Below are 26,439 nucleotides of genomic sequence, written 5' to 3'. Positions count from 1 at the left end.
TAGAGTTCATACTTTATTTCTCGCAATTGCCAGTTTATATCCGGCTATTCCGACTTTATAATTCGCAATTGTGGGTTTATATCATGCAATTCTGAGAAAAAAAGTCAGAACTGAGATGTAAACTCGCAACTACGTGAAAAAAAGTCAGAATTGCCTTATATAAACTTGCAATTGTAAGAAAAAAAACTCACAATTCTAACTTTTGCCCTCAAAATCGCAAGTTCATATCTCATAATTATGACTATTTCTCACATTTGCGAGTTTATATCATGCAATTCTGAGAAAAAAGTAGTATTTGCAAGTTTGTATTACACAATTGTGTCAGCATTGCGAGAATTAAATGTGCAATTCTGAGAAAGTCCAAATTGCGAGATATAAAGTCACAATTGTGAGAAATAGTCTACTTTATTTCTTAGAATTGCGATACATTGCAAGGCTGACTTTATTTCTTGCAATTGTGAGTCTGTATCGCGGTATTCTGACTTTATGACTCGTAATTGTGGGTTTATATCCCGTTATCCTCACTTTGTAATTCGCAATATCTCGCAGAACTCAGAAATGCGAGATGTAAACTATCAATTCTAAAATTGCGAGTTCTAATCTTGCGATACTGACTTTATTTCAATTGCGAGTTTATATCCTGCTATTCCGACTTTATAATTCGCAATTGTGGGTTTGTATCATGCAATTCTGAGTCAGAAGTCAGAATTGCAACATGTAAACGCAATTGCAAGGAAAAAAACATCAGAATTGCATTATATAAAATTCTAACTTTTTATTTAAAATTGCGAGTTCATCTCTCGCAATTCTGACTTTATTTCAATTGCGAGTTTATATCCCACTATTCCGACTTTATAACTCGCAATTGTGGGTTTATTATTGCGTTATTTAAATTTGCAATTGCAAAAAAAAACTTGCAATTCTGAGAAACAGTCACAATTCTGAGAAATAAATTTGAAAAAAAAAAAAAATAGAATTTTATTCCTCAGAATTTCAAGTTCATATCTCAGAACTCTGACTTTATTTCTCACAATTGCAAGGTTATATTATGCAATTCTTAAAAAGTCATAATTGCAAGTTTATATTGTGCAATTCCGAGAGAAAAAAGTCCCAATTGGGAGATGTAAACTCGCACTTCCAATGAAAAAAAAAATCCAGCGAAATAAAGTCACAGTTCAGAGAAATAAAGTCAGAATTGATGAGATATAAACTCATAATTCTGACTTTTTTCTCAGAAATTTCAGTTTATATCAGAGAAAAAAATCAAAAGCGCAAGTATATATCATGCAATACTGAAAAAAAAGTCATAATTGCGATATGCATACTTGCAATTATGTGAAAAAAAAGTCTCAATTGTGAGATAAAAACTCGCAACTACCTTTTTTATTCAATGGCGGAAATGTGCTTCCATAAACTAATGTGAGTTGTGTGTAAAAGACCCGAAATTTGAGAAGTGGGGGAATCATAATTTTGAACATCTACAAAAATAGTAGTATTTTCATTTCCATTTTTAAAATTATACAAAAATAGAACAGAAATAGAACAAGCCTTAAATATTGCCACTACTCAATATTGAGTCTCGAGTCTAAAACAAGGTGCTCAATAAACGAGAGGAAGTATTACTCGGCATTGCACGTTTTTCATACCTCATCTTCTAGAATGTTATTTGTTTGTGCTGTTAAGGAAAACAAAGGGGCGAATTCACTAAACAGTAGCATGCTGCATTTTAGCGCAAAAACCTGCAGCGTTTTCACTAAGCACCCACAATCCAGTTTAACCAGGCGCTTGGAGCGCCGAAACTGCAAATAATAGAGAAAAGCACGGCGCATATCCAGACATACAGTGTAGTCGAGTGCTTTAAAGAGCCTGGATTGCACTAGCACAACCATACTGAACAGTCCCAGTATTCGCCACAACTAAGTTTTTGCTGGCCATGTAACCTGATTTGCGTAACTCCTGAATGGGCCGCCAAAACAAAGCAGAAGGTATGTGCAAATAAACAGCACTATTAGCGGGCACAATTCATTCTTAGTGAATTCCCCCCATACAGCAACAGCTTGCCTCTCAAATGACAACGGATACATGAACGGGTTACCAGAGCGAGTGCGTCGTAACATTTCTGTTACCCTCACTGCAGTGATTGCTTCGTTTTGAATGAGCGAATAAACAAGTAGCAGTTCATCCTCATGACCATTATCGTACCACCAAACACGAGACACACAGTTTGGATGGACCAATGCAATCATCGTGACAGAATGCGCCACATCCCTTGCACATAATCATTGCCTTCAGCCGACAGTAGCACTTTGATTGGACGTCCTCCATCCCAGAGGTTTCCATAAAGGCTTGCTCAGGTGAGCTCTCACCCTGACTGTTCTGATCCAGTAGGTGACCGGCAGGTATGGCAGTGACGGTGACGGAAAAAGACATCACACCTCCAGCAGCCGTTTCGCCGTCACCGCTGCAGGACACAGTGGGAGAAGTTGGAGTGTCAGCCAGTGTATGAGGGACAGACATGCTGATAGTGCCACCATACTGAGGTCCATTATGGGCTTTCTGAGACAAGAACGTGCGTTGGTGACAGTCACCTAACTGATATGGCTCTGTTTTACCCTGCATACTGTTGCACATATCAAGCTGCGCTCTGGAGCATGTTTCTTTGGTTCTAATAGAAGTGCTGCCTTCGTCTTTGCTGGACAAACAACTCAGTGATGGAGATTCAGACTTTATATCAGAGCAGAGTTGAGGTGTCAAACCATCATCTGGTTTGTTTATGACACATCCCTGCTGTTCCACTTTGACCCTTGGGAAATTCAGGTGTCCTTGAGATGCTTTCCCACTGTCCTCTACTTCGATTTTCTCCTTCTTCAGGTTGGCAAGGGCAGTGCTTGTATTACTACTCAGGTGGGGCCGTTTGCTGCTCTCGGATGTTCTACCATATGTGGAGACATTGAGGAGGTAGTGTCCTGTCATAGCTGGTTTGGATACCCTTTTACGTCCAAAGATGCCTAGATGGACACTCTGGTCATGGCTACTCTCAAGGTGACCTAACTGACAGGACTGAAATTGGGAGGGTTGACAATTGGAGCTGGTGTTCTTCTGCTCACATTTGTGCCTAAGTGGATGAAGCATCTGGTTTGGAGTGCCAACTTTGACCAACCTGTCCATAGTTCTGACTTGTATACCAAAAGGAACTTGGTTCCCAACTTTGTTGGCATCTTCATGGTATGTTGAGCTATCTTTTTTGAACCCAGCAGTGGTGGTACCAAGATTCCCTTTATCTCTTGCAGAATTGGCTGCGGATTGAACCTCCACCTTGGCTAGGGGCTTTGGGAGGATCTTTTCTAAGGGAACCTCTTTACCTTGAAGAAGCTGGGTGACCAGAGGATTATTTGCTGGGATTGAAGAGCTCGGCTTGGTCGCTGAAAAAGGTGTCTGCTGTGGTCTCTGGTTTTGTGCAATTGCGTTTACGACAGTCACATTTCCTGCCTGACTTAAAGGTTCTAGCGTCCCCCCAGGACTGAGGAGGTTATGCTGATCCTTCCCCATTGGGTTCAACGTACACCGAGTGGTTTGCAACCCCATCGAAGAGCGATTATCTTTTAAAAAACCCTGGCTTGCAGTGAAGGCTTGTGCAAAACCAGGGTCTGCGTGTCCAGTGGAACCTGAGGAAGGAGAGGTTTGTGAGAGAGTCACTGTGCCTTCAGAAGCTGGAGATCCAGAGCTTAGCTTTATAGGCGACACAGATTGACTTCTGCTGCTTGCTGGTGAAAAATCTTCGGACAGGGACCGAGCTGGAGAGGGTGTTGAGGTACCTCCAACTGAGCCGGTTCCCACTGAGGAAGACGACCCGGCTGCTGCTGCTGCAGCGCGCTGTGCGCGTGCTAACTGGGCTTTTGCCTTGATGTCAGCTAGAGTGCGTGCACCGGTGCGACCGGGTCGAACGCTAGGGGGTGTCAACGGAACGGGAACGGGAGTCCTTGGAGATACCTGCTCAGTAGACGCAGGCGCAGAGAAAAGTCTTGACACTGGGATCTGCAAAGAGAGAATCTGAGTGTTACTATGAGAGTGAAAGTTCCACTGAAGTTAGCATTTAATGCAGCAACAAATTGATTTTTAGATTTTCTAAAGTTGTTTGTATGGACAAATTCCATATTTAATTCCATGTTTTTTTTTAGCGGTTTAAAGGGATAGTTCACCCAAAAAGAAAAGTTCTGTCATTAATCGCTCACCCTCATGTTGTTCCAAACTCATTAGACCTTCTTTCATCTTCAGAACAAAATTTAAGATATTTTTGATAAAATCCATGAGGTCTCTGCCTCTCCAATAGACAGCAAGGGTACTACCACATTCAAAGTCCAGAAAAGTACCAAGATGATCAACAAAGTAGTCCATGTGACATCAGTGGTTCAACTGTAATTTTACGAAGCTGTGAGAATACTTTTTTGCGCAAAGAAAACAAAAATAAAGACTTTATTCCACATTTTCGTGAAATAAAGTCTTTATTTATGTTTTCTTTGTGCAAAAAAGTATTCTCACAGCTTTGTAAAATTACAGTCGATCATCTTGGTACTTTTCTGGGTCTTGAACATGGTAGTACCCTTGCTGTCTATGGGAGAGTCAGAGATCTCTCGGATTTCATCAGAAATATCCTAAACTGTGTTTCAAAGATGAACGAAGGTCTTACTGGTTTGGAACAACATGAGGGTGAGTAATCAATGACAGAATTTTCATTTTTGGGTGAACTAACCTTTTAACCCGTTTAGAATTCCTAGAGCACGCCTAGGTGTTTGCTAGAGAGTTCCAGGTGGTTGTATATAAGTCTGATTGCTTAGAAAAGCGATGGCAAATCCTCTCCTCAACAAGTCAGACAATACATCAGCCACACCTGCATCATTCATATAGGTACTGTACATATGACATGTAACTTCATGTTCTACACTAGGCGTGACCATTGTCATCAGATTAACACCAAAGCACACATTCCAAATCCAATTATCATTTGTGTCAGAAATAATTCCAATAATTCTAATGGGTTCTGATGCATTGCATTGATCTCATCTGGTGTAGACACAACACTGCTTAAAAGGATAGTTCACCCAAAGATGAAAATTCTGTCATTAATTACTCACTGTCATGTCATTCCAAACCCATAAGACCTTCATTCATCTTCTGAACACAAATTAAGATATTTTTTATGGAATCCGTGAGCTTCCTGACCCTGCATAGACAGCAACGCGACTTAAAACGTTCAAAGAGACGACACTTCTCTTCTGACACAGAAGAGAAGAAATTGTTGAATATTGTTATGAAGCTACCTGAATACTTTTTGTGTAATGCTGTCTTAGAACCCAGATGTGCTACGCCTTGTTAACAAGCAGAAGACGCACACTGTACATTGTACACACTGAAAACAGACTTCGTAAAAATGTCTGTTTTGTATCATAGCTATCCCTTCAATGTAAAGTTTTAACAACCATTTTCTTTTTGGGGTGAACTGTCCCTTTAAGGCTCGGGGTGTCTTCAAAAGAAAAAAACCAAAAACTTACTTTGAGCGGAGGTACTCGAGGTACTCTCTGCTCTTTTTCTTTAGCTGTCACTGTGGATGACACTTCTGATGAGGCAACACGGGGCTTCTTCTCTGTTCTGGGCTCTGTATCCTGTTCACTAGAGATTTTTCTTTTTAGAGGCTCAGATGTGACAGCAGTTACTGGGGATCCAGCCATATTAGTTTCCATTACTGTTTGTTCAGCCTCAGCAACAGGACTTTCATCTTTAGGGGTTTGCGTCTCCTTTCCTTTCAAACAGGTGACTGCTGCTTCCAAAGGAGATGTTGGGCTTTTACACGTGATCTCGTTCTCCAGTGCTTTTTCACTGCTAGGTTTGGGTTCCACTGCTGTTTGAACAGAGGATTCTGGAATCGGTTCTTCCTGTGCATCCTTTTTCGTGTCTAAGGATAAATGTGATTGCTCTGGAGCAGGAGGTTTGACTGGCTCTTCGGTCGGGGCATGTGTTACTGTTGATTTCACATCTCTGGATCTCAACTCCATGTGGATGACCCCTGCCACCGGGTTTACCTTGTGAGACTCTTTGACTGTCTCTGGCTTTTCTGAAAGGACTGTGTTTTTAGCTGGTTCGGGAACACTCCTCTCCTCTGTAAGCTCTCTGGATTCCTCTATACTCAGTCCAGATCTGAAATTAAAAGCAAGAAGTTAGAGAATATTAAAAAAAAGGACCTCAAAAATAAACGTCACCTATGATACATTAAACTAGTGACCCACTAACCAATTTTCCATCAATTTTCAGGCTTCACAATGCCAAAATTAGGGCATGGAAGGAGCATGCAATTCTGCTCCTGAAGGACCACATTATGCTACAGTTTAACACCAGCCCTAATTAGTGTTAATTTTGTTAACAAAAACTATGATGAAAAATGTTTGTTAACCTTTTTTCCCAAGACTAAAACGAGATGACGAGACGACAATAAGGTTAATAAACGATAACTGTGACTATATCAATATGATATATCATAAATAAAATGTATTTTAAAAAGTCAAAATTATTTTCATAGAACTTTTTTTTATTATGGACTGCTGTACATGTCTTTACTATGGAAGTTTTCTTGTGTGCAGTTGTCAGATATCAAAATCAGGGCTTCTCTGTTAAAAGGATATTTTTTCTGCTCAGTGTTTTGTTTAAATTTTGCAATTTGGCCACCATGCGCACATGACAGTACAGAAGCTCCAATGATAATCTGAAAACACGACAAACACACCACTGACAACGTCACCAAGGCTAACCCAAATCAGCCTGACTGGGGTGCAACAGTGATCAAAAGTACGAAATCGCTCATAACTCCTAAACCTAGGACTATTTTGCAAAAGAAGTTTTTTTTTAATTTTCTCAATCATTTAACAAATGATTTGATTGACAGCAGTGGTTCTAGAGGCAAAGTTGTCTGTAATGAGGAGTTCTGTCATATTATATGAATATCGCAGGCTCAAGTGTCTTATGTCGTTAGAATCCTTGGCTCATGCCGGACAAAGTGCTTGCCTCAGATTCTATCATGAAATTTTTGGGTATTTTGGATTTTTTGAAAAAAAACTGCTTTTGAGAACGAGTCCTAGGTTTTTCGTCCGATACATGCGATATTCATATCGTGTGGCAGAGCTCCTCATTACGGACAACTTTGCCTCTAGAACCACTGCTGTCAATCAAATCATTTGTTAAATGATTGAGAAAATGTCAAACTTATTTTGCAAAATAGTTCTAGGTCTGGATCTGGAGAAAAACAATGCAGAACAGTTCTTTGTAGGTCAATAATTATTTAAAAAATCTCTAAATTTACCATTTAGGAAGCTATAACGTGGGTCGTTTAGAAAAGGGGCCTGTCCGAATTTACCCAAAATCCTATAAACTGTGAAAAAAAACTCAAAACTTCACAAAACCTGGTGAGCACCTGCGACCGGTGATTCTAAACAAGCATGCAAAGTTTTAATGAGAACGGACGACAGCTGGCACTAAAACAGTCATAAACATTACAAAACATAATATTTATATGGTAAATTAACTGTATTTGCAAAAAAAGGCTTGCTACATATTGTCTTTTTTCATATGTGCTTAAATGCCTTAAAGCGCTTGAACTTCAGTAATCACTGCTTGCAGCTATATTATTTTGGCTTGTTTTTACAAGTTTTCCTAATGTAGAGAGAAATTTTAGTATTTGATATTGATTTATATATTAAATAGCCTATAATAAATCAGTACACTAGATGAGGTAAAATATTAATAAAATGTATATGATTTCTACATTCTGTTGATTTGTGCTTGATGGTGAAAGTGCAATACCTGAAATGTAAAAATTAATTTCTCAAATGACAACAATAATTGTGATTATAATTTTGAGCAAAAATAATTAATAATAATTAATAGTTCATCAAAAAAAAATTAACCGCCCTAATTAAGCAAACTTAAACCAGCTGGCCCTCCAGAATTGGACACCCCTGACCTACACCATACTCTCTGATTTTCTTTTTTTAGTATTTAAATAAGGTCTGGTGGCTGACTTACTGTTCACCATAGTAGCTCTCAAAGAAATGCTCTTTCCAAAGCTCCACCTTTTTCTCCTTCTCAATTTCTTGCCGCATTCTGAGTCTCAGCTCTGGTGTGAACTCACCTGAGAACACAGTCTTGCATAAGTCACACAAATATTAAAGACAAATGTGCTTATTACACTGTAAAATGTGCTGCTCCTAAAGAATTTTTATTTTTTTAATAAAAATGTATAGCTCACCCAAAAATGGAAATTTTGTCATGTATTACTACCCTCATGTCGTTCCAAACCCGTACGACCGTTTTTTTTCTTTTGATAAAATTAGAGAGCTTTCTGATCCTACGTAGACAGCAACTCAACTGATACATTCAAGGCCCAGATAGGTAGTAAGAACTTTGTTAAAATAGTCCATGTGACATTAGTGCTTCAACCATAATGTTTTGAAGCTATAAGAATACTTTTTTTGCACAAAGAAAATGAAAACAACGACTTTGTTCAACAATTTTTTCTCTTCCATGCCAGTCTTCAACGTGCGCTCTGGGCCTTGAATGTGTCAGTTGTGTTGCTGTCTACGCAGAATCAGAAAGCTCTTAAATTTCATTACAAATATCTTAATTTGTGTTCCAATGATAAACCAAGGTCTTACAAGTTTGGAATAACATGACAGTGAGTAATTACTAATTATTAATGACAACATTTAAATTTTTAGGTGAACTACCCCTTTAAATTTCCAGACCACTGCTGTTCAAGAGCAATGCAAGCAAAACAAAAAATCTGGACAACAACTGACCCTCTGACAGCCTGTCCTTCCAAGATTGTGCTGCTGATGTGAAGAATTCATTGTTCAAGGCAGAGCTGGTCACCTTCAACGCACCATCCAGACTAGCCTGTGAAGTATTATCAATAATAATCAGATTCATGATCCACAAAATCATACTGTAGGTTCAACACCACAGGGTTCTTGTGTCTTTCACTACCTGCTGGTCAACCTCAGGCAGCATCTTAAGAAGCTTCTGTTGACAATCCGTAGGCAGCAGTGAGAATGTGTGCTTGTTGATGAGCGCTCGCAGGTTGGTGTTGACAAGAATGGAATCTGGTGTCTCAACATCTATCTCACACTTGGTACGCCTCAGTTGTCCTGAAAATCCAAGGCGGTGGGATCAGTTACAGCATCTCACGTGTTGACACGAATTGCACTGATCTGTGACGATACTCACTGGCGCTGAGCCGACTGGAGCGCTGAGATACCTTACGGGCGCCAGTCGTGTGGCACACATCTGCTTTGACAGAGGAGGATGAGCTGGAGGTAGAGTTCTGTGGACTGGCAGGGCAGCGCTCTGTCTGTTTCAGCTCCCAGGCTAGAGCAAGCAGAGACATACTTGTTCATATTTCTTTTGTATTTACATGAATATAAATTACTGGCCAAGTGCATGCTTTAAAATGCTTAAAGGAAACCCTGGGTATTAAGACTTGTGTGGCTTAATATAACTTAAATGATGTCTCTTACTGAAATATGTAGTAGAAAACCCATTAAACATTAAGTTATTTAAGAAATCAACATCGTTTTATACATATTTTGGACAAAAGGGGGTGCACTCGGTGAGCTACTGGTGCAACTGCGAAAATACATACTGGTTTGATGACACATTGTGAGGCTTTTGGTTGTAATTTTCAGTCGAAGGGTAACAAGAGAAGCAGTGTAAGTCTTAACTGCTTTCCTAGTGATAAGAAAAGAATAGGAAGATGCCTGTTGACGAATAAAACTTCCTAAAGACCCACGTCTTTGTTCTCTCCACTTCTGCCCTGATGCCTTTGAGGCTTTTAGTAGACCACAGCTACTGAAAGAGCTTACAAACGGCAGAGACAAGAAACGCTAGATGCCATCCTAGCAGGATGTAAACACGCAGACACTTGTTATGACGCCATAGCCACTGAAGGAGTTTCTCAGCGCGAATTTCACTCGATATCTGGAGGCATTTAGACTCCTCGTGTGGAAAATCGATGGTACGGCATTTGGTTTATATTTGGATATCCATCGCCACCTGTAAGCTCTTTCAGCAGCTGTGAACATTGTACATTGTATTCCGAATTGTGTTGTGGTAAAAATAGCAACAGGTAGAGGCGGTAGCAGTGTTGTTTTTGACAACCATCTTAGATTTAGTCTTAGTCTTAGTCTTTTGGACTAAAATGCTTCTTAGTTTTAGTCAAATTTTAGTCACTTCTATATGTGATAGTTTTAGTCCAATTTTAGTCGACGAAAAGTCAAAAAGGTTTTAGTCTAGTTTTAGTCGACGAAATGTCAAAAAGGTTTTAGTCTAGTTTTAGTCAAAAAAAGGGAAAAAAGTAGTCTTTTAACAAATTAATGTAGGTCAGTAAGTATTTTGCTGTTGGGTAGTGTCACTTATAAGTTCTGAAAATAGCAGACCTATAGTTCAACACAATGTGAGCTTCCGGATCGACTATTTTCACCAATAATTACAATAATGAAGGAATGTTTTAGAACATAAAAGACAAACAAGGATGGAATGCTAAAACGGCTTGCCATACTAGTACAGCAAAGAGTATTTAATGCTAAAACGGCTTGCCATAGCGTCAGATACTTTTTAAGTTTTAATTGGCATGCACAATAAGCGGAAATGTCATGCATTTTAAACGTCTGACGGACCACCCACTAACATTTTCGTCTATTCTCGTCTCGTCAACGAAAACTCACACACATCTCGTCATGTTTTAGTCATCAACGAGCCATTTTTATCTCGTCATCGTCTCGTTATCGTCATGAAAAAAAGTGGCGTCAACGAAATGATTTCGTCATCGTCATCGTTGACGAAAACAACACTGGGCGGTAGCTCACCGAGTGCAACCATTTCACATCATTGAAATAATGGCACACCCCATAGTCTAAAATATGTACAAAACATATAAACCTTACATGGGTTTTCTACTACATATTTCAGTAAGAGACATAATTTACGTTATATTAAGCCATACAAGTCTTAATACTCAGGGTACCATTTAAAATTCACATTGAAAATCACATCAAATACTGTATGTACAGGATTTGGAGGAGTCGTGAGCCATGTCTTTGACAGTCTTGAGGAGCAGTCGTGGGCTGGAGGTGTTAGGGATTCCACATTGCCGCCGCTGATTCCTCTGCTGCTGCTGTTTCAGTGCCTATAAAAGAAGCACAGCAAAAATGAAAATGTCCATAAACCCACCAGTTACATAACATAGGTTACTGCTATGTAAACAAAGAGCACAGGGGGTCTCAACAGCTCAAGGTTTAAACAAGCCAACGGATTAGTATCACAGCAGGTCTTGGATTGCATGACAGTTCATATTGTGCAACAACCGAATTGAGATTTTAATATATCATGGCTTTACTCTATTTATACATGAGGGCAACAACAACAACTTTTGTTTTTAATTTGGTGTCTTAATACGTTTGACCTTAATTTTTTCCATTAATTAAGTTCCAATTAAAAAAAAAAAAAGAAAAGAAAATAATATAATTAGATTAATTACCTTTTATTTGTTTTTAATTCACTGATTATCCAAATAGACATTACCATATTTTTTAAAAGGGATAGTTCACCAAAAAATGAAAATTCTATCATTAATTACTCACCCTCATTTCATTCCAAACCCTTCGTTCATCTTCAGAACACAATTTAAGATATTTTTTATTAAATCTAAGAGCTTTCTGATCCTGTATAGACAGCAACACAACTATCATGTTCAATCCCAGAATAGTAGTAAGGACATCATTAAAATAGTCCATGTGACATCAGTGGTTCAACTGTTATGTAATCAAGCTACGAGAATACTTTTTGTGCGCAGAGGAAACAAAAAGTATTCTCATAGCTTCATAACATTACGGTTGAACCACTGATGTCACTTGGACTATTTTTTAATGATGTCCTTACTACCTTTCTGTCAATTGCGTCAGAAACCTCTTGAATTTTATCAAAAATATCTTAATTTGTGTTCTGAAGATGAACAAAGGTCTTACGGTTTGGAACGACAAGAAGGTGAGTAATTAATGACCGAATTTTCATTTTTAGGTGAACTCTCTGTTTACTACACTATATCCCTTCTGATGAACTGGTTTGACTACTTTAGTCATTTCCATGAGTACAAATCTTAATGTTTAAGCATATAATTATATTCTAGGGTATTGTGTTCTTCCAATTTTATCGCAACAGTTTTCTATTCTAACATGACAATGCATCTGTGTATAAAGCAAGGTTCAAAAAGAAACTATAAATTCAGTCAGTGTGAAAGAACTTGACTGATCTGGTAAAACCAAGTCCTAATCCCAGCTGAACACCTCTGGTGTGACTTTAAATGCAGACCTTGAGCCAAAAACTCATCAACAAACACCAATGACTTGTACATTCACTATATGGACAATTAATTTACAATTAATCCAGAATGTGGCTGCATTAATTTTTAATAAGACGAAAGGACGCACGTCACACCTCTCTTCATCAATTTGCACTGGCTACCAATAGCTGCTCGCATAAAATTCAAAGCATTAATGTTTGCCTACAAAACCACCACTGGCTCTGCACCCCTTTACCTAAATTCATTACTTCAGACTTATGTGCCCTCTAGAAGCTTGCGTTGATTAAATGTACCCTTCTGGTGGAATGACCTGCCCAACTCAATCCAAACAGCTGAGTCCTTAGCCATCTTCAAGAATCGGCTAAAAACATATCTCTTCTATCTTTATTTGACCCTCTAACTCTAGCACCCTATATTCTAATTCTATTTTTTTTTAAATACTCTATTCATTTACTTACTGCTTGTTTTCTTAAAAAGAAAAACCTAACACTAGCTTCTCTGTTCTTGTATTTTTCTACCTATTTTCTTTTTATTTATTATATAATAAAAAAAAACCTTGATACGTGTACTGCGTTAGACTTGTCATAGCACTTGCATGTTATTGCTCTTTTAGTGATTTTGGTTGCTTCCATTGTCCTCTTTTGTAAGTCGCTTTGGATAAAAGTGTCTGCTAAATGTCTAAATGTAAATGGACAAAAATATTGGGACACCCCCTTCTTTAGAACAGAAAAAAGCAGTTCCAAAACTGTGGCACCAATAATGTAAACATTACATTGTTTCCATCTCTGTTGTTGTTTCGGACTGTTTGTTGACTGTACCCATCTGTACAAGTCATTGGTTATTGGTGATGAGTTTTTGGCTCAAGGTCTGCATTTACAGTCACACCAGAGGTGTTCAGCTGGGATTAGGACTTGGCTTTATGCAGACCAGTCACGTTTTTCCACATTGACTGAATCAATCATTTCTTTTTGAACCTTGCTTTATACACAGATGCACTGTCATGTTAAAATAGGAAAAGGGTCCTGTCCAAACTGTTGCTACAAAATTAAAATCATACAATACCCCTGAATATCATTATGCTTAACATCAGTGTTGTTTTCGTCAACGATGACGATGACGAAATCATTTCGTTGATGCCACTTTTTTCCATGACAAAAACGAGACGATGACGAGATAAAAATGGCTCGTTGATGACTAAAACATGACGAGACGTGTGTGATTTTTCGTTGACGAGACGAGAATAGACGAAAATGTTAGTGGGTGGTCCGTCAGACGTTTAAAATGCATGACATTTCTGCTTATTGTGCATGCCAATTAAAACCGAAAAAAGTACCTGCTGCTATGGCAAGCCGTTTTAGCATTAAATGCTCTTTGCCATTCTAGTATGGCAAGCCGTTTTAGCATTCCATCTTTGTTTGTCTTTTATGTTTTAAAACATTCCTTCATTATTGTAATTATTGGTAAAAAATAGTCGATCCGGAAGCTCACATTGTGTTGAACTATAGATCTGCTATTTTCAGAACTTATAAGTGACACTACCCAACAGCAAAATACTTACTGACCTACATTAATTTGTTAAAAGACTACTTTTCCCCCCTTTTTTGACTAAAACTAGACTAAAACCTTTTTGACTTTTCGTCGACTAAAACTAGACTAAAACCTTCTTGACTTTTCGTCGACTAAAATTGGACTAAAACTATCACATATAGAAGTGACTAAAATTTGACTAAAACTAATAACCATTTTAGTCCAAAAGACTAAGACTAAGACTAAATCTAAGATGGTTGTCAAAAACAACACTGCTAAACATTAAGATTTGTACTCATGGAAAGTAGTCAAACCTGTTTATTAGAAGAGGTGTCCCAATACTTTTGGCAATACAGTGTATGTAAAGCATTTCTTGTAGAAACTACTAATATGTGATATGTATCGTAATATAAAATATACAATAAAAAAAATGACCCCTATGTTACAATAATTATTATTTATAACCTGGTAACTAAGCAGAAATAATACGTTTAAATGCCAGTACCTGTTTGAGGGCCTTCTTGCTGTGTTTCTGTGATGGGGACATGAGTTTGCTGCTTGAGACTGATGGAGATGAACAGCGGGACTGTGGTGAGGATGGCTGAGATTGCAGTTTTGCTGGCACTGAAAATGAGAGGAAAGAAATTCATTAGTTTCATGTTTGCACCAACACCACACACATTTTAAAAGGGCAATTTTAAATTTTAAAAGTTTGCAAACACATTGAAAAGTACAATATAAGCACATGATTATACACACACTTTTGCAACCTTCCTTTGTGACACATTTAAATCTGCAGAAAGTCTGCAAGGCATAAAAACACATTTACAAATTTAGCAAATGAGATCAGAACAGAACCCCTGAAAATGAAAACACAATGTGTTTCGCTGTAATTGAACTATACGGTCATCCAAGCACATTTATAAAAAGGATGGGTGTTTTTAAAAAGACAACACTCGATGAAACTAATTCCTATGAATAATATGCTGCCACTGCAATAATTGTTTCCTGGTTTTTGAGTTAGTTTCTTTTTCTCTGACACAACAATCTGCTTTTTCTCAACTCACAGTTTTTAGGTTTAAGCTTGTTAAGATGAAACTCTTACTTACAGTACTTGGTTCTGCATGATTTCACTCTGTTAGAGTGCATTACTTTCAAATACTTAGTTTCTGCAGGATGAATTGAGACAAGACCTGCGTTTGTTTAGTTAGCTTCACACTACTCTCTCATATACTGTATAGGAGGAAGTGGTATCAAAAAAAAAGTTGAATTTCCTGTTAAAAGGGTGTTTTGCATTCAGTGATGATTTTGACATGAACGGGTCACACCTAAACTAAGATGTGAGGTCATTTATCATTTATACATATCATACAGTCAGCGTATGAGTTGCGCATTCATGGTTCGGAATGTAATCTTAATAGTCCATCCCGCAACACATGGCATGCGTCATGATAAGAGTGATTTAATTGAACTACAATTGTATTTCTTCAAATTATTAGATTTTAATTATATGTTAGCTTAGCCACCTGCTTTTTTGTGTACATATTGTATAAAAATACACTTTGTGTATGTCTTATTCACTATTGTTAAATTATTGTACCATTATACTATCCTATATATATAGGTCATTTGCACTGTCCATTGTTCTTTAAACATCATAATAATCATCTTCTAATTAATATATCAAGCTATTTTTACATTGTGTGGATGTTACAGACTGTTGTAACACAATACACCCTCTAAAAAACATTTGGACGAAGCCTCAATAAATGTTCTACTAAATTAATACAAGATATTTCAAAAGGCACAACCATAACAAACAACCATAAAAATGTTTTTTTTTTTTTTTTTTAAACCTGATTATCCACTAGAATATGTCAGCTGTAGAGCATAAATATTTCAATATATGTGACCACAAAACCAGTCATAAGGGTCAATTTTTCAAAATTGAGACTTATACATCACCTGAAAGCTGAATAACAAAGCTTTCCATTGATGTATGGTTTGTTAGGATTTTACAATATTTAAAAATCAAGTATCTGAGGGTGCAAAAAAAAATCTAAATATTGAGAAAATCGCCTTTAAAATTGTTTCAGCAATGCATATTACTAATCAAAAATTAAGTTTTGATATATTTACAGTAGGAAATTTATAAAATATCTTTATGGAAAATGATCTTTACTCTTTAAAGATTTTTGGCATACAAGAAAAACCAATCATTTTGACCCATACAATGTATTTTTGGCTACAAATATAGCCATGCTACTTAAGACTGGTTTTGTGGTCCAGGGTCACATATTTGTTAATACATATTATTTACAAAATACTGCTTTTTAAAACTTCTGGGTTAGTATAATTTTTCTTTAAAGAAATCAATATTTTTTTCAGAAGGGACGCATTAAAGCAAGGATACATTTTCATTTTGTAAACACATGTTTAATGTTATGAAACATTTCTTTTTCAAATAAATTGCTGTTGTTTTGAAATTTCTATTGATCAAAGAAAAATCGCACCATGGTTTCCATCAAAAATATCAAGCTGCACAACATGAATATACATAAATAATAAATAATACAAATGTTTTTGAGCAGCCTATCAGCATATTACAAATATCTCTAAAACATCATGTGACACTGAAGCCTGGCGTAAAGACTGCTAAAAATGCCACTTTGTCATCACAGGAATAAATTACATTTGAAAGTTTATTAAAATATAAAACAATGAATTTGAATTGCAAAACAATTTTGGTACATTTTATATATTTTGGTACAAATAAATGCAGCCTTGGTGAGCAAAAGTGACTTATGGTTTGAAATTGAAAGTTATACATAGGTCTGAACAATGTTTGGCTGAGATACAACTATTTGAAAATCTGAAATCTGAGGGTGCAAAAAATCTAAATATTGATAAAATCGCCTTTAAACGTCCAAATTAAGTTCTTAGCAATTCATATTACTAATCAAACATTAAGATTTGATATATTTATGGTAGGAAATTTACAAAATATCTTCATGGAACATGATCTTCACTTAATATTCCAATGATTTTTGGCATAAAAGAAAAATCAATCATTTTGATCCATGCAATGCATTTTTGGCTATTGCTACAAATATACCCGTGCTCCTTGAGACTGGTTTTGTGGTCCAGGGTCACAAATATGTTAATCTACTTTTTTCTATTCTAGTTCAGTATAAAGAAACAAGTAATCTGTGTATAAATTTCCCCTAAATATAGAAGTAGTAGCACTTTGGAAATATCATTGCTCATTGTTTTAGCAGTCCAAGACTGGCAGAATGTTCAGGAAACCTGTTTGAAAGTGACTATTATTTCTGCAGTTCTATTTAGTGACACTAGGGGTGCAAAAATGGCCCACTCCAGCTCTAAAAATGGCTGTTCAGAATTCATAAAATGCAGTACCTCTCCTCTTCCACCTTCCTCTGCGTCCATCTTTGCTGTAGGTAGTGGTGCTGGTATTTTCTGTGCATTTGGTATCAGACATGTTATCACTGCTGTCCTCTGAAGCATCTTCTGACATGTCCTTCACCGCATCTCCAATGTCCTTCTGCTCACATACAAACATAAACCATACTCATCACATGGCAAATACTCATTTCCATTAAACAGCTCATTTGAATCTGATCAAACAGTTAATGTTAATTAATACATTTAATAGACCATTAGGAATATGTAGAGCATAAATATGCAGAAATCTGGTGCAATTTGGTTACAGCGACTCTCTGATTGGATGACTTTTTTAAAGCATCATGGGAAATGTAGTTTTTTACAACAAATATTGCTGTTTGAAGCAACACACCACTATTTTTGAAAACAGGCTCATTTTCCAACTCCCCTAAAGTTAAACAGTTGAGTTTTACCAATTTCAAATTCAATCAGTCAATCTCCGGCTCTGGTGGTAACACTTTTAGCATAGCTGAGCTTAGATCATTGAATCTGATCAGACCGTTAGCATCTCGCTCAAAAATGACCAAAGAGTTTCGATATTTTTACTATTTAAAACTGGACCCCACATCGTGCACTAAAACCAATGGAAAATGAAAAGTTGAGATACAGCTAGGAACTATACTCTCATTCCGGCGTAATAATCAAGGAACTTTGCTGCTATACCATGGGTGCAGCAGACGCAATGATATTATGCAGCACCTGAAAATAGGCTAACTTAGGGGCCGTTCACATGTCGCGCCTAAAAACACGTGGAAAACACTAGGCGCGCAGCTTTCCTTCTTATCAACAAAGCGCTCAGGCGCTTGCGCTCCGGAAGCGTCTGTCGTTGCTAAGCAACCATGACCTGCGCTCTCCATAAATACGCGGAAGTTTCAGCAAAGGATAAATGGATTTTCAGCATTAAAAATCGTTTGCAGTAGCTCTGTTATTAAATTTATGTAAAAATGTTAATTCCTGTACAGCCATGATAAGCTGTTTCTCCGACTTGGCAGTGCTTTCAATGCTATTAAGGGAAAGGATGAAGCTAATTGGTTAGTTCATGTCACATGACCTGCGGTGCGTTTGCAGCATTCTGAAAAGTTGAGATGTTTTTATCTCGATGCGGCGCGGACGCGCCCGAAAAAACAAGCGTCGCACCGCGTGCGCGTCGCGACTGCGTCGCTTCCATTATGCGCGCGCAAGCCGCGCATCTCCATTTGAAATAACGAACTTGCGTGCGCAAAAGACGCTTCATGTGAACGGCCCCTTAGTTAACACAAACTTAGTGTCGGTCATGTTGGAAGTTGGAACCTGGGGACTATTTTGGGGACTGCTACGGCAGAGAATTTCCTTTATTGTTACGCCGGAATTTCTAGCCATATCGGCCTAGAAAATCACAACTTTTCATTTTCCATCACTCTTAGTACATGATGTAACTACAGAAAAGTCAAGTTTTAAATAGGAAAAATATCTAAACTCTTTGGTCATTTTTGAGCGAGATGCTAACGATCCAATCAGATTCAATGATCTTTGCTATGCTAAAAGTGCTACCGCTAGACCCGGAGATCATGGTAAAACTGAACTTTTTAACTCTAGGGGAGTTGAAAAATGAGCCTTCCTTTAATATAAAAATTTTAAAGGGCTCCTTTTATGCTTTTTCACTTTTTGAATTTTAGCCAGTGTGCAGTTGGCACGAAGTGTGGATAGGACCAACACTACTGTAGCCTATTATTTACTCACCCTTCATGAATCCTAGGTTTATATGACTTCTATCTTTCAGACGAATGCAATCGGAGTTATATTAAAAATAATCTTGGCATAGACTGGTGTTTCTCTCCATCAGTCCAAAACAAGTCGATCCATAATAAAAAGTGCCTCACATGGCTCCGGAGGGGTCAGTAAAAGCCTCCTTTAGTGATCTAATGTGTTTTTGTAAGAAAAATATACAAATTTAAAATGTAAGAATCACTTTAATCTAGCTTGGACTAACAGTTGTACATGGAACTTGCTGCTTTGGGAAGGGGCGTAGCAGCACTAAAACGCTGTCTAAGCTGTTCGCCAATTGCAACACAGTGGGACTGCTAACCAATCACAACACAATTTCGTTTTTTGGAAGGTGGACCTTCATCAAACCTGGAACTAATCGAGCCATTTGTGCTAGCTTGGGGAGAAAGCTATTATAATAATGTAAATTATGTAAAAAATATTGCGTTTTTTGCATTATTTCTAGTATGTACTAGTACACCCCCAAAATAAAATAAAGACTTTGTAAAAGACCATAATAGAACCCCTTTAAAAATAATCCGAACAGATGCTTTAAGAAAATCATATAGCATCAGTAACCTTGGAGCTCACAACAGGCCAGGTTTACATGTTATCATTAAAAATGACTTTTCTAATGGGAAAAAAATGAATGAGTTTTTATTTCCAGAACCCAACTGTTGCACTCGGTATATCTTCTTAAAATTGAATCTATGATTGTAGTGATGCAAGCACCATGTTGAGCTACAGGAACTGTGCTCAGGTATGAAACATTTATTCTATGAAAGCTGTAGTGAGATTCTGGTTCTGGTTAAGTATGTTTACCTTCAGTGTATAGACTCCCATTCTACCGGGGACCTTGTAGAAGATCCCTTCCTCTCCGCGTGAGTTTGTATGGAGCATGGCATTGAGACAGGCAAGAGGCGACGTCCCACTGAAAATTAACAAAAAATAAATAAATACAAATCAGCTGATTAAATCAATCACCATCTTCACACAACTGAAAATCTGCAACAAAGATAACAGTTCAGTGGTTGATTTCCAGACATTTGTGCATGTATGTCAATGTAAATTTAAATGAAGTAAAATTTAAATAAAAATATAAAGTTTCTGGGCACAAAAATGTAAAAACAGTGTCATTTGTTATCTGTTATATTTCTAATTGTGCAACAAAAATGTAAAATATGCAAAATTCAATTCAATTGCTATAATGCAAACTACTACAAACATTATTTCTGTAATATATATATTATTACAACATATATATATCCCTAATATTTTAATATGCATTCTTTTCTACCAACTGAGGAGAAATTGTCACAGCACATAATATACACAGTAATATACATAAAATTCAGTACTTTGAGACAATCTTTCAATCCAAAAAATATTTCAATTGTATGCAAAGAAAATATAAATGTAAATGTAAAGCCAAAAATAAATAATAAATAAACTTAAGTAAATTATAGTTTGTATGCGAAAGGAAGATCTGTTTTTTTATTATTTATATACTATCATAGTTGTTTTAATAATACAAAATTTTATATTTTAAAGTAGCCATAATTTAATTTTTTGTTTTTATAATGTTTATATTTAGTTACATTTTAATTTTTTGTTTAAACTTGAGTTATTCTGTTCTGTGTTTATTAGTTTTTTATCACTACTTAGGTTAAATATATTTAATTTTGATTACGTTTTGGTTTCAGACAGTTCAGTTTTAGTTTTATTTACTTGCAGTTAGTGATTCAGTGCCTAAACTTAAAAATATATTTCAGTTAGTTGTCAATGCAACATTTTGAATGTTCAGTTTTTCATCCAATATATATATATTTTTATCTTATACCAGATTTAATTCAATTCAAAAATGTTTTTCTAAGAGTGTTATATTTTTAAAAATCTACTGATTACAGTTTTAGTCCATAACTAAATAAATTGCAATGATAAAAACAGATTTAAGGTTAAAACACATTTAGTACATAGCTATTATGTAGCATCTTTTAACAGAGCAAATCTGGCAGAAGCACAAGCCACTAGCCATTTCTGAGGACAAGAACTATGGTCAAAGCCACGGCCGTTAGGTCCTCGCTCTTGGGAGCCCCTTTGCATGCTGTGTCAACTGGGGACATGTTAATAACATGCATAGGGATTGGCTAATGGATTTTAGTTAGTTGGAGGGGAGGGTGTACTACTGTATAATCTTACCTTCTGGAAGACAACAGAGAAATGAAACAAAAAAAAGAGATGTGATAATTAGATATGTGATAAGCCAAACCAAAAACAAACAAAAGATGTATATGACGTGGTACAGTTCAGAGGCAGCCTGCACAATCTGAACTATGAGTAGTAAGGTGATAACGTGTGTAATAAAGTAACTGCTATTTTAATAAAGAAATGCTCACCTTATTTCCTTAAGCCTTTCTCTCTGAATCACTTGCAGGATTTCTTTATGACTCATCGGTGTGTTGGGGTACTTCTCAAGCACCTGTGAACAGCATTACGGGAACATGTGAACAATTCAGCAGTGACTCACACTATAGCAGCAGCCGCAGAGAAAGGCTGAGGTACATCTAATGGTCAGTCTAAAAGGAGTTTCGATTAAACAGTAATGTTAAACTGACAACCCTCTCTGTGCAACTGACCTACTTCTGACTGGGTCAGAGAAACGTGTTAGTTTGGATGAGGTACTTTTCGTTTAGTTTAGATTCCAAGTAATCTGTGGCTTTTAGCCACACATGAAGTCAGCTGCTGGATGGAGGCCCAAGAGCTGCTTCAGCCCTGCTGTGTCACACTGACGATGTGATCTCACATCCTGCATTCATTTCAGTCATTTGTTACTCCATGCTTTTGCTTACATGAAACCTAGTTTCTTAGACAAAAATCACCATACAGGGTTATTTCAGTGATCTCTGATTTTCAATTTAAAGGAGTTGTTCACTTTCAGAACAAAAATGTACAGATAATGTACTCACCCCTTTTCATCCAAGATGTTCATGTCTTTCTTTCTTCATGTTGGGGAAAACATTTCAGGATTTCTCTCCAGATAATGGACTTCTATGGTGCCCCCGAGTTTGAACTTCCAAAATGCAGCTTCAAAGAGCTCTAAGCGATCACAGAAGAGGAAAGAAGGGTCTTATCTAGCAAAGCAATTGGTTATTTAAAAAAGAAAATACAATTTATATACTTTTTAACCTCAAATGCTTGTCTTGTCTAGCTCTGTGTATACTCTGGTGTATTCTGGTTCATGACAGTTAGGGTATGTCGAAAAACTCCCATCTCATTTTCTACTCCAACTACAAAATCGTCCTACATCGCTGTTTTACCTTTTTTGTAAAGGGTGTTTGATTTTATTTGCACGTTCAATTTTTAACACTGGGTCAGTACTTCTGCAGCGATGTAGGGCGATTTTGAAGTTGGAGGAGAAAATGAGAGGGAGTTTTGCGACATACCCTAACTGTCATGAACTGGAATACACAGAGTTCACGCAGAGCTAGGCAAGACGAGCGTTTGAGATTAAAAAGTATATAAGTTGTAAATGATTTTAGAAAATAACAGATCGTTTTGCTAGATTTAGACCATTCTTCCTCGGCTGGGATCATTTAGAGCCATTTGAAGCTGCATTTAAACTGCATTTTGGAAGTTCAAACTCAATGGCACCATCAAAGTCCATTATATGGAGAGAAATCCTGAAATGTTTTCCTCAAAAAACATCATTTCTTTACGACTGAAGAAAGAAAGACATGAACATCTTGGATGACAAGGGGGTGAGTACATTATCTGTACATTTTTGTTCTGAAAGTGAACTACTCCTTTAGGCTTCTAGTAATTCTGTTGTGTTTTTGTCATTTTTTATGTATTTTAAGGTTTAGTTATTTTAGTACCTCAATTTAAATTATATAAAAAAAATAAGAAAAGCTGGCTTAGCAACTAGCTGAAATAAAAAAAAGTTTGGCTTTTTCTTAATGTTTTATTTCATTTCAAACAATGACTTTTTATGCTTTTAGTTTAAGTTAGCAATAATAACCCTGGTGTTTCACCATCTGCAATTACATGATGTCAGAATGTTTCTCAGAAACAACTTTCTCAGACATTTTTGCACAACAGATGCACGCAGATGTCCTAAAAGACTATTTAAAAAAAGCATTTTAATAAGGTTTGATATATGTTATTTATGCAAAGACATGCATGCATGCATAAAGATTCCTCTTATCCTTTGTCACCACTGTGTTGTTTGATTGCTTTAGATTTATTATAGTAAAGTATATTATAATATGTAAGAAATAGCAAATAGAAATAGATAAATAGAAATAGATACAGTATATAAATAGAAACCACTACTGTGGTACACCTGCAGTTCAGTAGTTTCCCCATTAACCTTTAGTTTGAAAAATACCCACTGGTGACAGCTATTAGTCTGTATTATTTTTTACTAATAATGAAAGGTCTGACTCATTTCCTCAAATGAGTATATTTTTTGTAGGCACATACAGTTTATTAAAAAAAATTTTCCAATTGAAGCCACAATGAGATGGAAGTAGCAACGGATATTTTGTTGTGTGATTTACATCCGAGTGCAGTGGATTATTGAATAAGAAACCCAAGTGGGCACTTGGTACAGTTGAAGTCAAAAGTTTACATACACCTTGCAGAATCTGCAAACTGTTCATTATTTTAGCAAAATAAGAGGGATCATACAAAATGCAAAAATGTTATTTTTTATTTATTACTAACCTGAATTAGATATTTCAGATAAAAGACCTTCCCATATAGTCCACAAGAGACAATAATAGTTTAATTTATACAAATGACTGTTCAAAAGTTTACATACACTTGATTCTTAATACTGTGTTGTTGTTGTTTTGTTTAGTGATAGTTTTTTGTAAATCTTTTGTTTGTCGTGAACTGCATGCTGTTCTTCATAAAAGTCCTTCAGGTCAGACAGATTCTTTGGGTTTTCAGCAATTTTGTGTATTTGAACCCTTTCCAACAATGACTGTATGATTTTGAGATCCATCTTTTCACACTGAGGAGAACTGAGGGACTCATATTCAGGTATTACAAAAGGTTTAAACGCTCACTGACGCTTCAGAAGAAAACACGATGCATTTAGAGCCGGGGTGTAAACTTTTGAACGGAATGAGGATGTGTACATTTTTTTCTTATTTTGCCTATTCATCATATTTGTTTTGTGTAGTACTACCTTTCAGAAGTTACAGTAGATAAGTACATGTTTCCCAGAAGACAAAACAAGCAAAATTTAGCCCTTATCTTTGAATTCAAAAAGTTTTCACCCCTCAGCTCTTAATGCATCGTTGCCCTAAAGGATTTTTCAGAAGAACAGCGGGTTAAAGTTAAATAATTAACATTTTGCAGATTCTGCAAGGTGTATGTAAACTTTTGACCTCGACTGTGTATGCATCGGTTGTTGACTGGATGTTGAGATGTGGGTGCTGCACTCAAAAGTCGAGGCAGATGAACGCTTTAAGCTTGCGTTTACTCTACAATGGTGTACTAAAAACTGAAGATTTTCTTTGTGTGTTTTTTAAAGTGTTGTGTACAGATGACAACATTTTTAAAACTTTCCGGTTTACACAGATCCACAAAAACTACTCAAAATGCATGCCATAGAAATAGATAGATCATTTTTTTAATTTTTAGTTAAAAACAATGTGTGCAAATCCTCATAAATGAGCATACGTTACCAAAGAGAAGACCGAGTTGTTGGTTTTTGTTTCAACTGTTGGTTATTACTCTGTTATATTGTATATTTATCTGTTGATTGATTAATAATAAATAAAAAAAGAGTTTGATTTCGATTAAGATTATGAAATACATAAACTTTTTACAATAAAATAACATGCATTTATAAAACAGACATGGTTCATTTCCATTTCATACTGACTTAAGTTTAATAAGCTTATTTGGTGTAATCGCCATATTGCAAACCTTCTTTTTTAACTTTCAGTACCACTTTACAATGACATGTTATTTGTTAACATTAGTTAATGTAATAACTGTCATGAACAAACAATGAACAATACATTTATTACACTGTTTAATCATATTTGTTAATGTTATTAACTAATGCATTAACTAATGTTAACAAATAACTAAATCACAAAAAAATTGTGATTTTAATATTGCATTAGTAAATGCTGACATTAACATTAACTAGGATTAATAAATGCTGTATAAGCATTGTTCATTCTTAGTTCATGTTCACTAATGATCCTTTTTGTAACGTGTTATCTAACTTTCTTTCATTTCGAATTAGACATGTTCTTCGTCAGATATGTGGGTTAGCTGTTGACCTGGTCACCTGGAGTTAGACATGTCTAAATAATGTTTGATTCAGAGCAATTCGTAAATAAACGGTTAAGTCAGATTCGTTGTTGACCGATACTAGAAGACTGGTTCACAAATCGGATTCGCAAAACAGGTGCATAAGCAGAAGCTGTGAATATATATGAAACTTTAGTTTAAAGTCCTGAAGGGACACTTGTATGTCTTTAGACACACACTGTTCAGTTACATTGTAAAAACGTAATGTGTCGCATAATACAACCTAAGTCTGAAGTTATATTCAACAGCAATGCGGGGAGTTCCGCTAATTCAAGGTATCACAAAAATACGGCCGTCTATAAGTAAACAAGCTGTGTTTGACAAGCTGGCGATGTCTACAGACAAAACATACTCAAGCGAACTATGATTATGCTCTTTTATTGGCGAAAACACATACGAATTCAAAACTACGGTCATATTGTTAGGTTAATGGCAGTACTGGGTTGTTTCTGCAGGTTTAGGTGAGCTAAGCTAACTGGCTAACCCAGCGAAGTGTCACTAGTCTATACGCGCGCTAAGCTGCCTCGCTCGAGCTAGCAACGGACGCGAACGTCACGCTACAGACGCTTCATGAAATCACCACCTAGATCAAAAGTTCATAAATGGTAGGTAATTATGGTGAAAAGCATTTCATGCATGTGTTATGTCACGCTTGGTAGTGTATGGTAAATGCACTTTGACAACACCAAGCGAAACCAGGCCCCGACATGCATACGCAATACTTCGCCTACAACAGCGGGTCATGAACTCATAAACACAGTTGTACAAGTGGGAGCACAAGGCGAAAACAAGCTAAACAAACGCTCAAGAAGTCTTCGGTTTTACCGTTTTGGCGGCCTCTGCCCACGTCCTCCCCTTTTTCTTCTTTTGTCGTTCCCTCATGTCTGCGCTCGGTCGCGAAAAATCGACCTGGGTGCTGTTCAAAGTGTTGCTGTTGCTTTAGTTACCGTGCAAGACCTGCCATCTCTGCC

General features: G+C 36.6%; 1 protein-coding gene across 1 annotated transcript; it reads right to left on the bottom strand.

Annotated features, from left to right (window-relative positions):
• Positions 1-1,162: 1,162 nt before the first annotated feature.
• Positions 1,163-26,439, bottom strand: asxl2 (ASXL transcriptional regulator 2). The gene is made up of 12 exons (XM_073827221.1): positions 26,294-26,439; positions 21,529-21,611; positions 19,955-20,063; positions 17,345-17,489; positions 14,433-14,551; positions 11,110-11,227; positions 9,271-9,411; positions 9,031-9,191; positions 8,844-8,940; positions 8,071-8,176; positions 5,550-6,192; positions 1,163-4,035 (listed from the first exon to the last, which is right to left on the bottom strand). Exons 1-12 carry the CDS (start codon positions 26,348-26,350, stop codon positions 2,194-2,196), a joined length of 3,621 nt encoding a protein of 1,206 aa, XP_073683322.1. The 5' UTR covers positions 26,351-26,439; the 3' UTR covers positions 1,163-2,193.

The sequence above is a fragment of the Garra rufa genome, chromosome 21 (assembly GCF_049309525.1).
Source record: "Garra rufa chromosome 21, GarRuf1.0, whole genome shotgun sequence".
Lineage (NCBI taxonomy): Eukaryota > Metazoa > Chordata > Actinopteri > Cypriniformes > Cyprinidae > Garra > Garra rufa.
The sequence above is the reverse complement of the archived record's forward strand: the minus strand, read 5'-3'. Positions and strand labels throughout refer to the sequence as shown.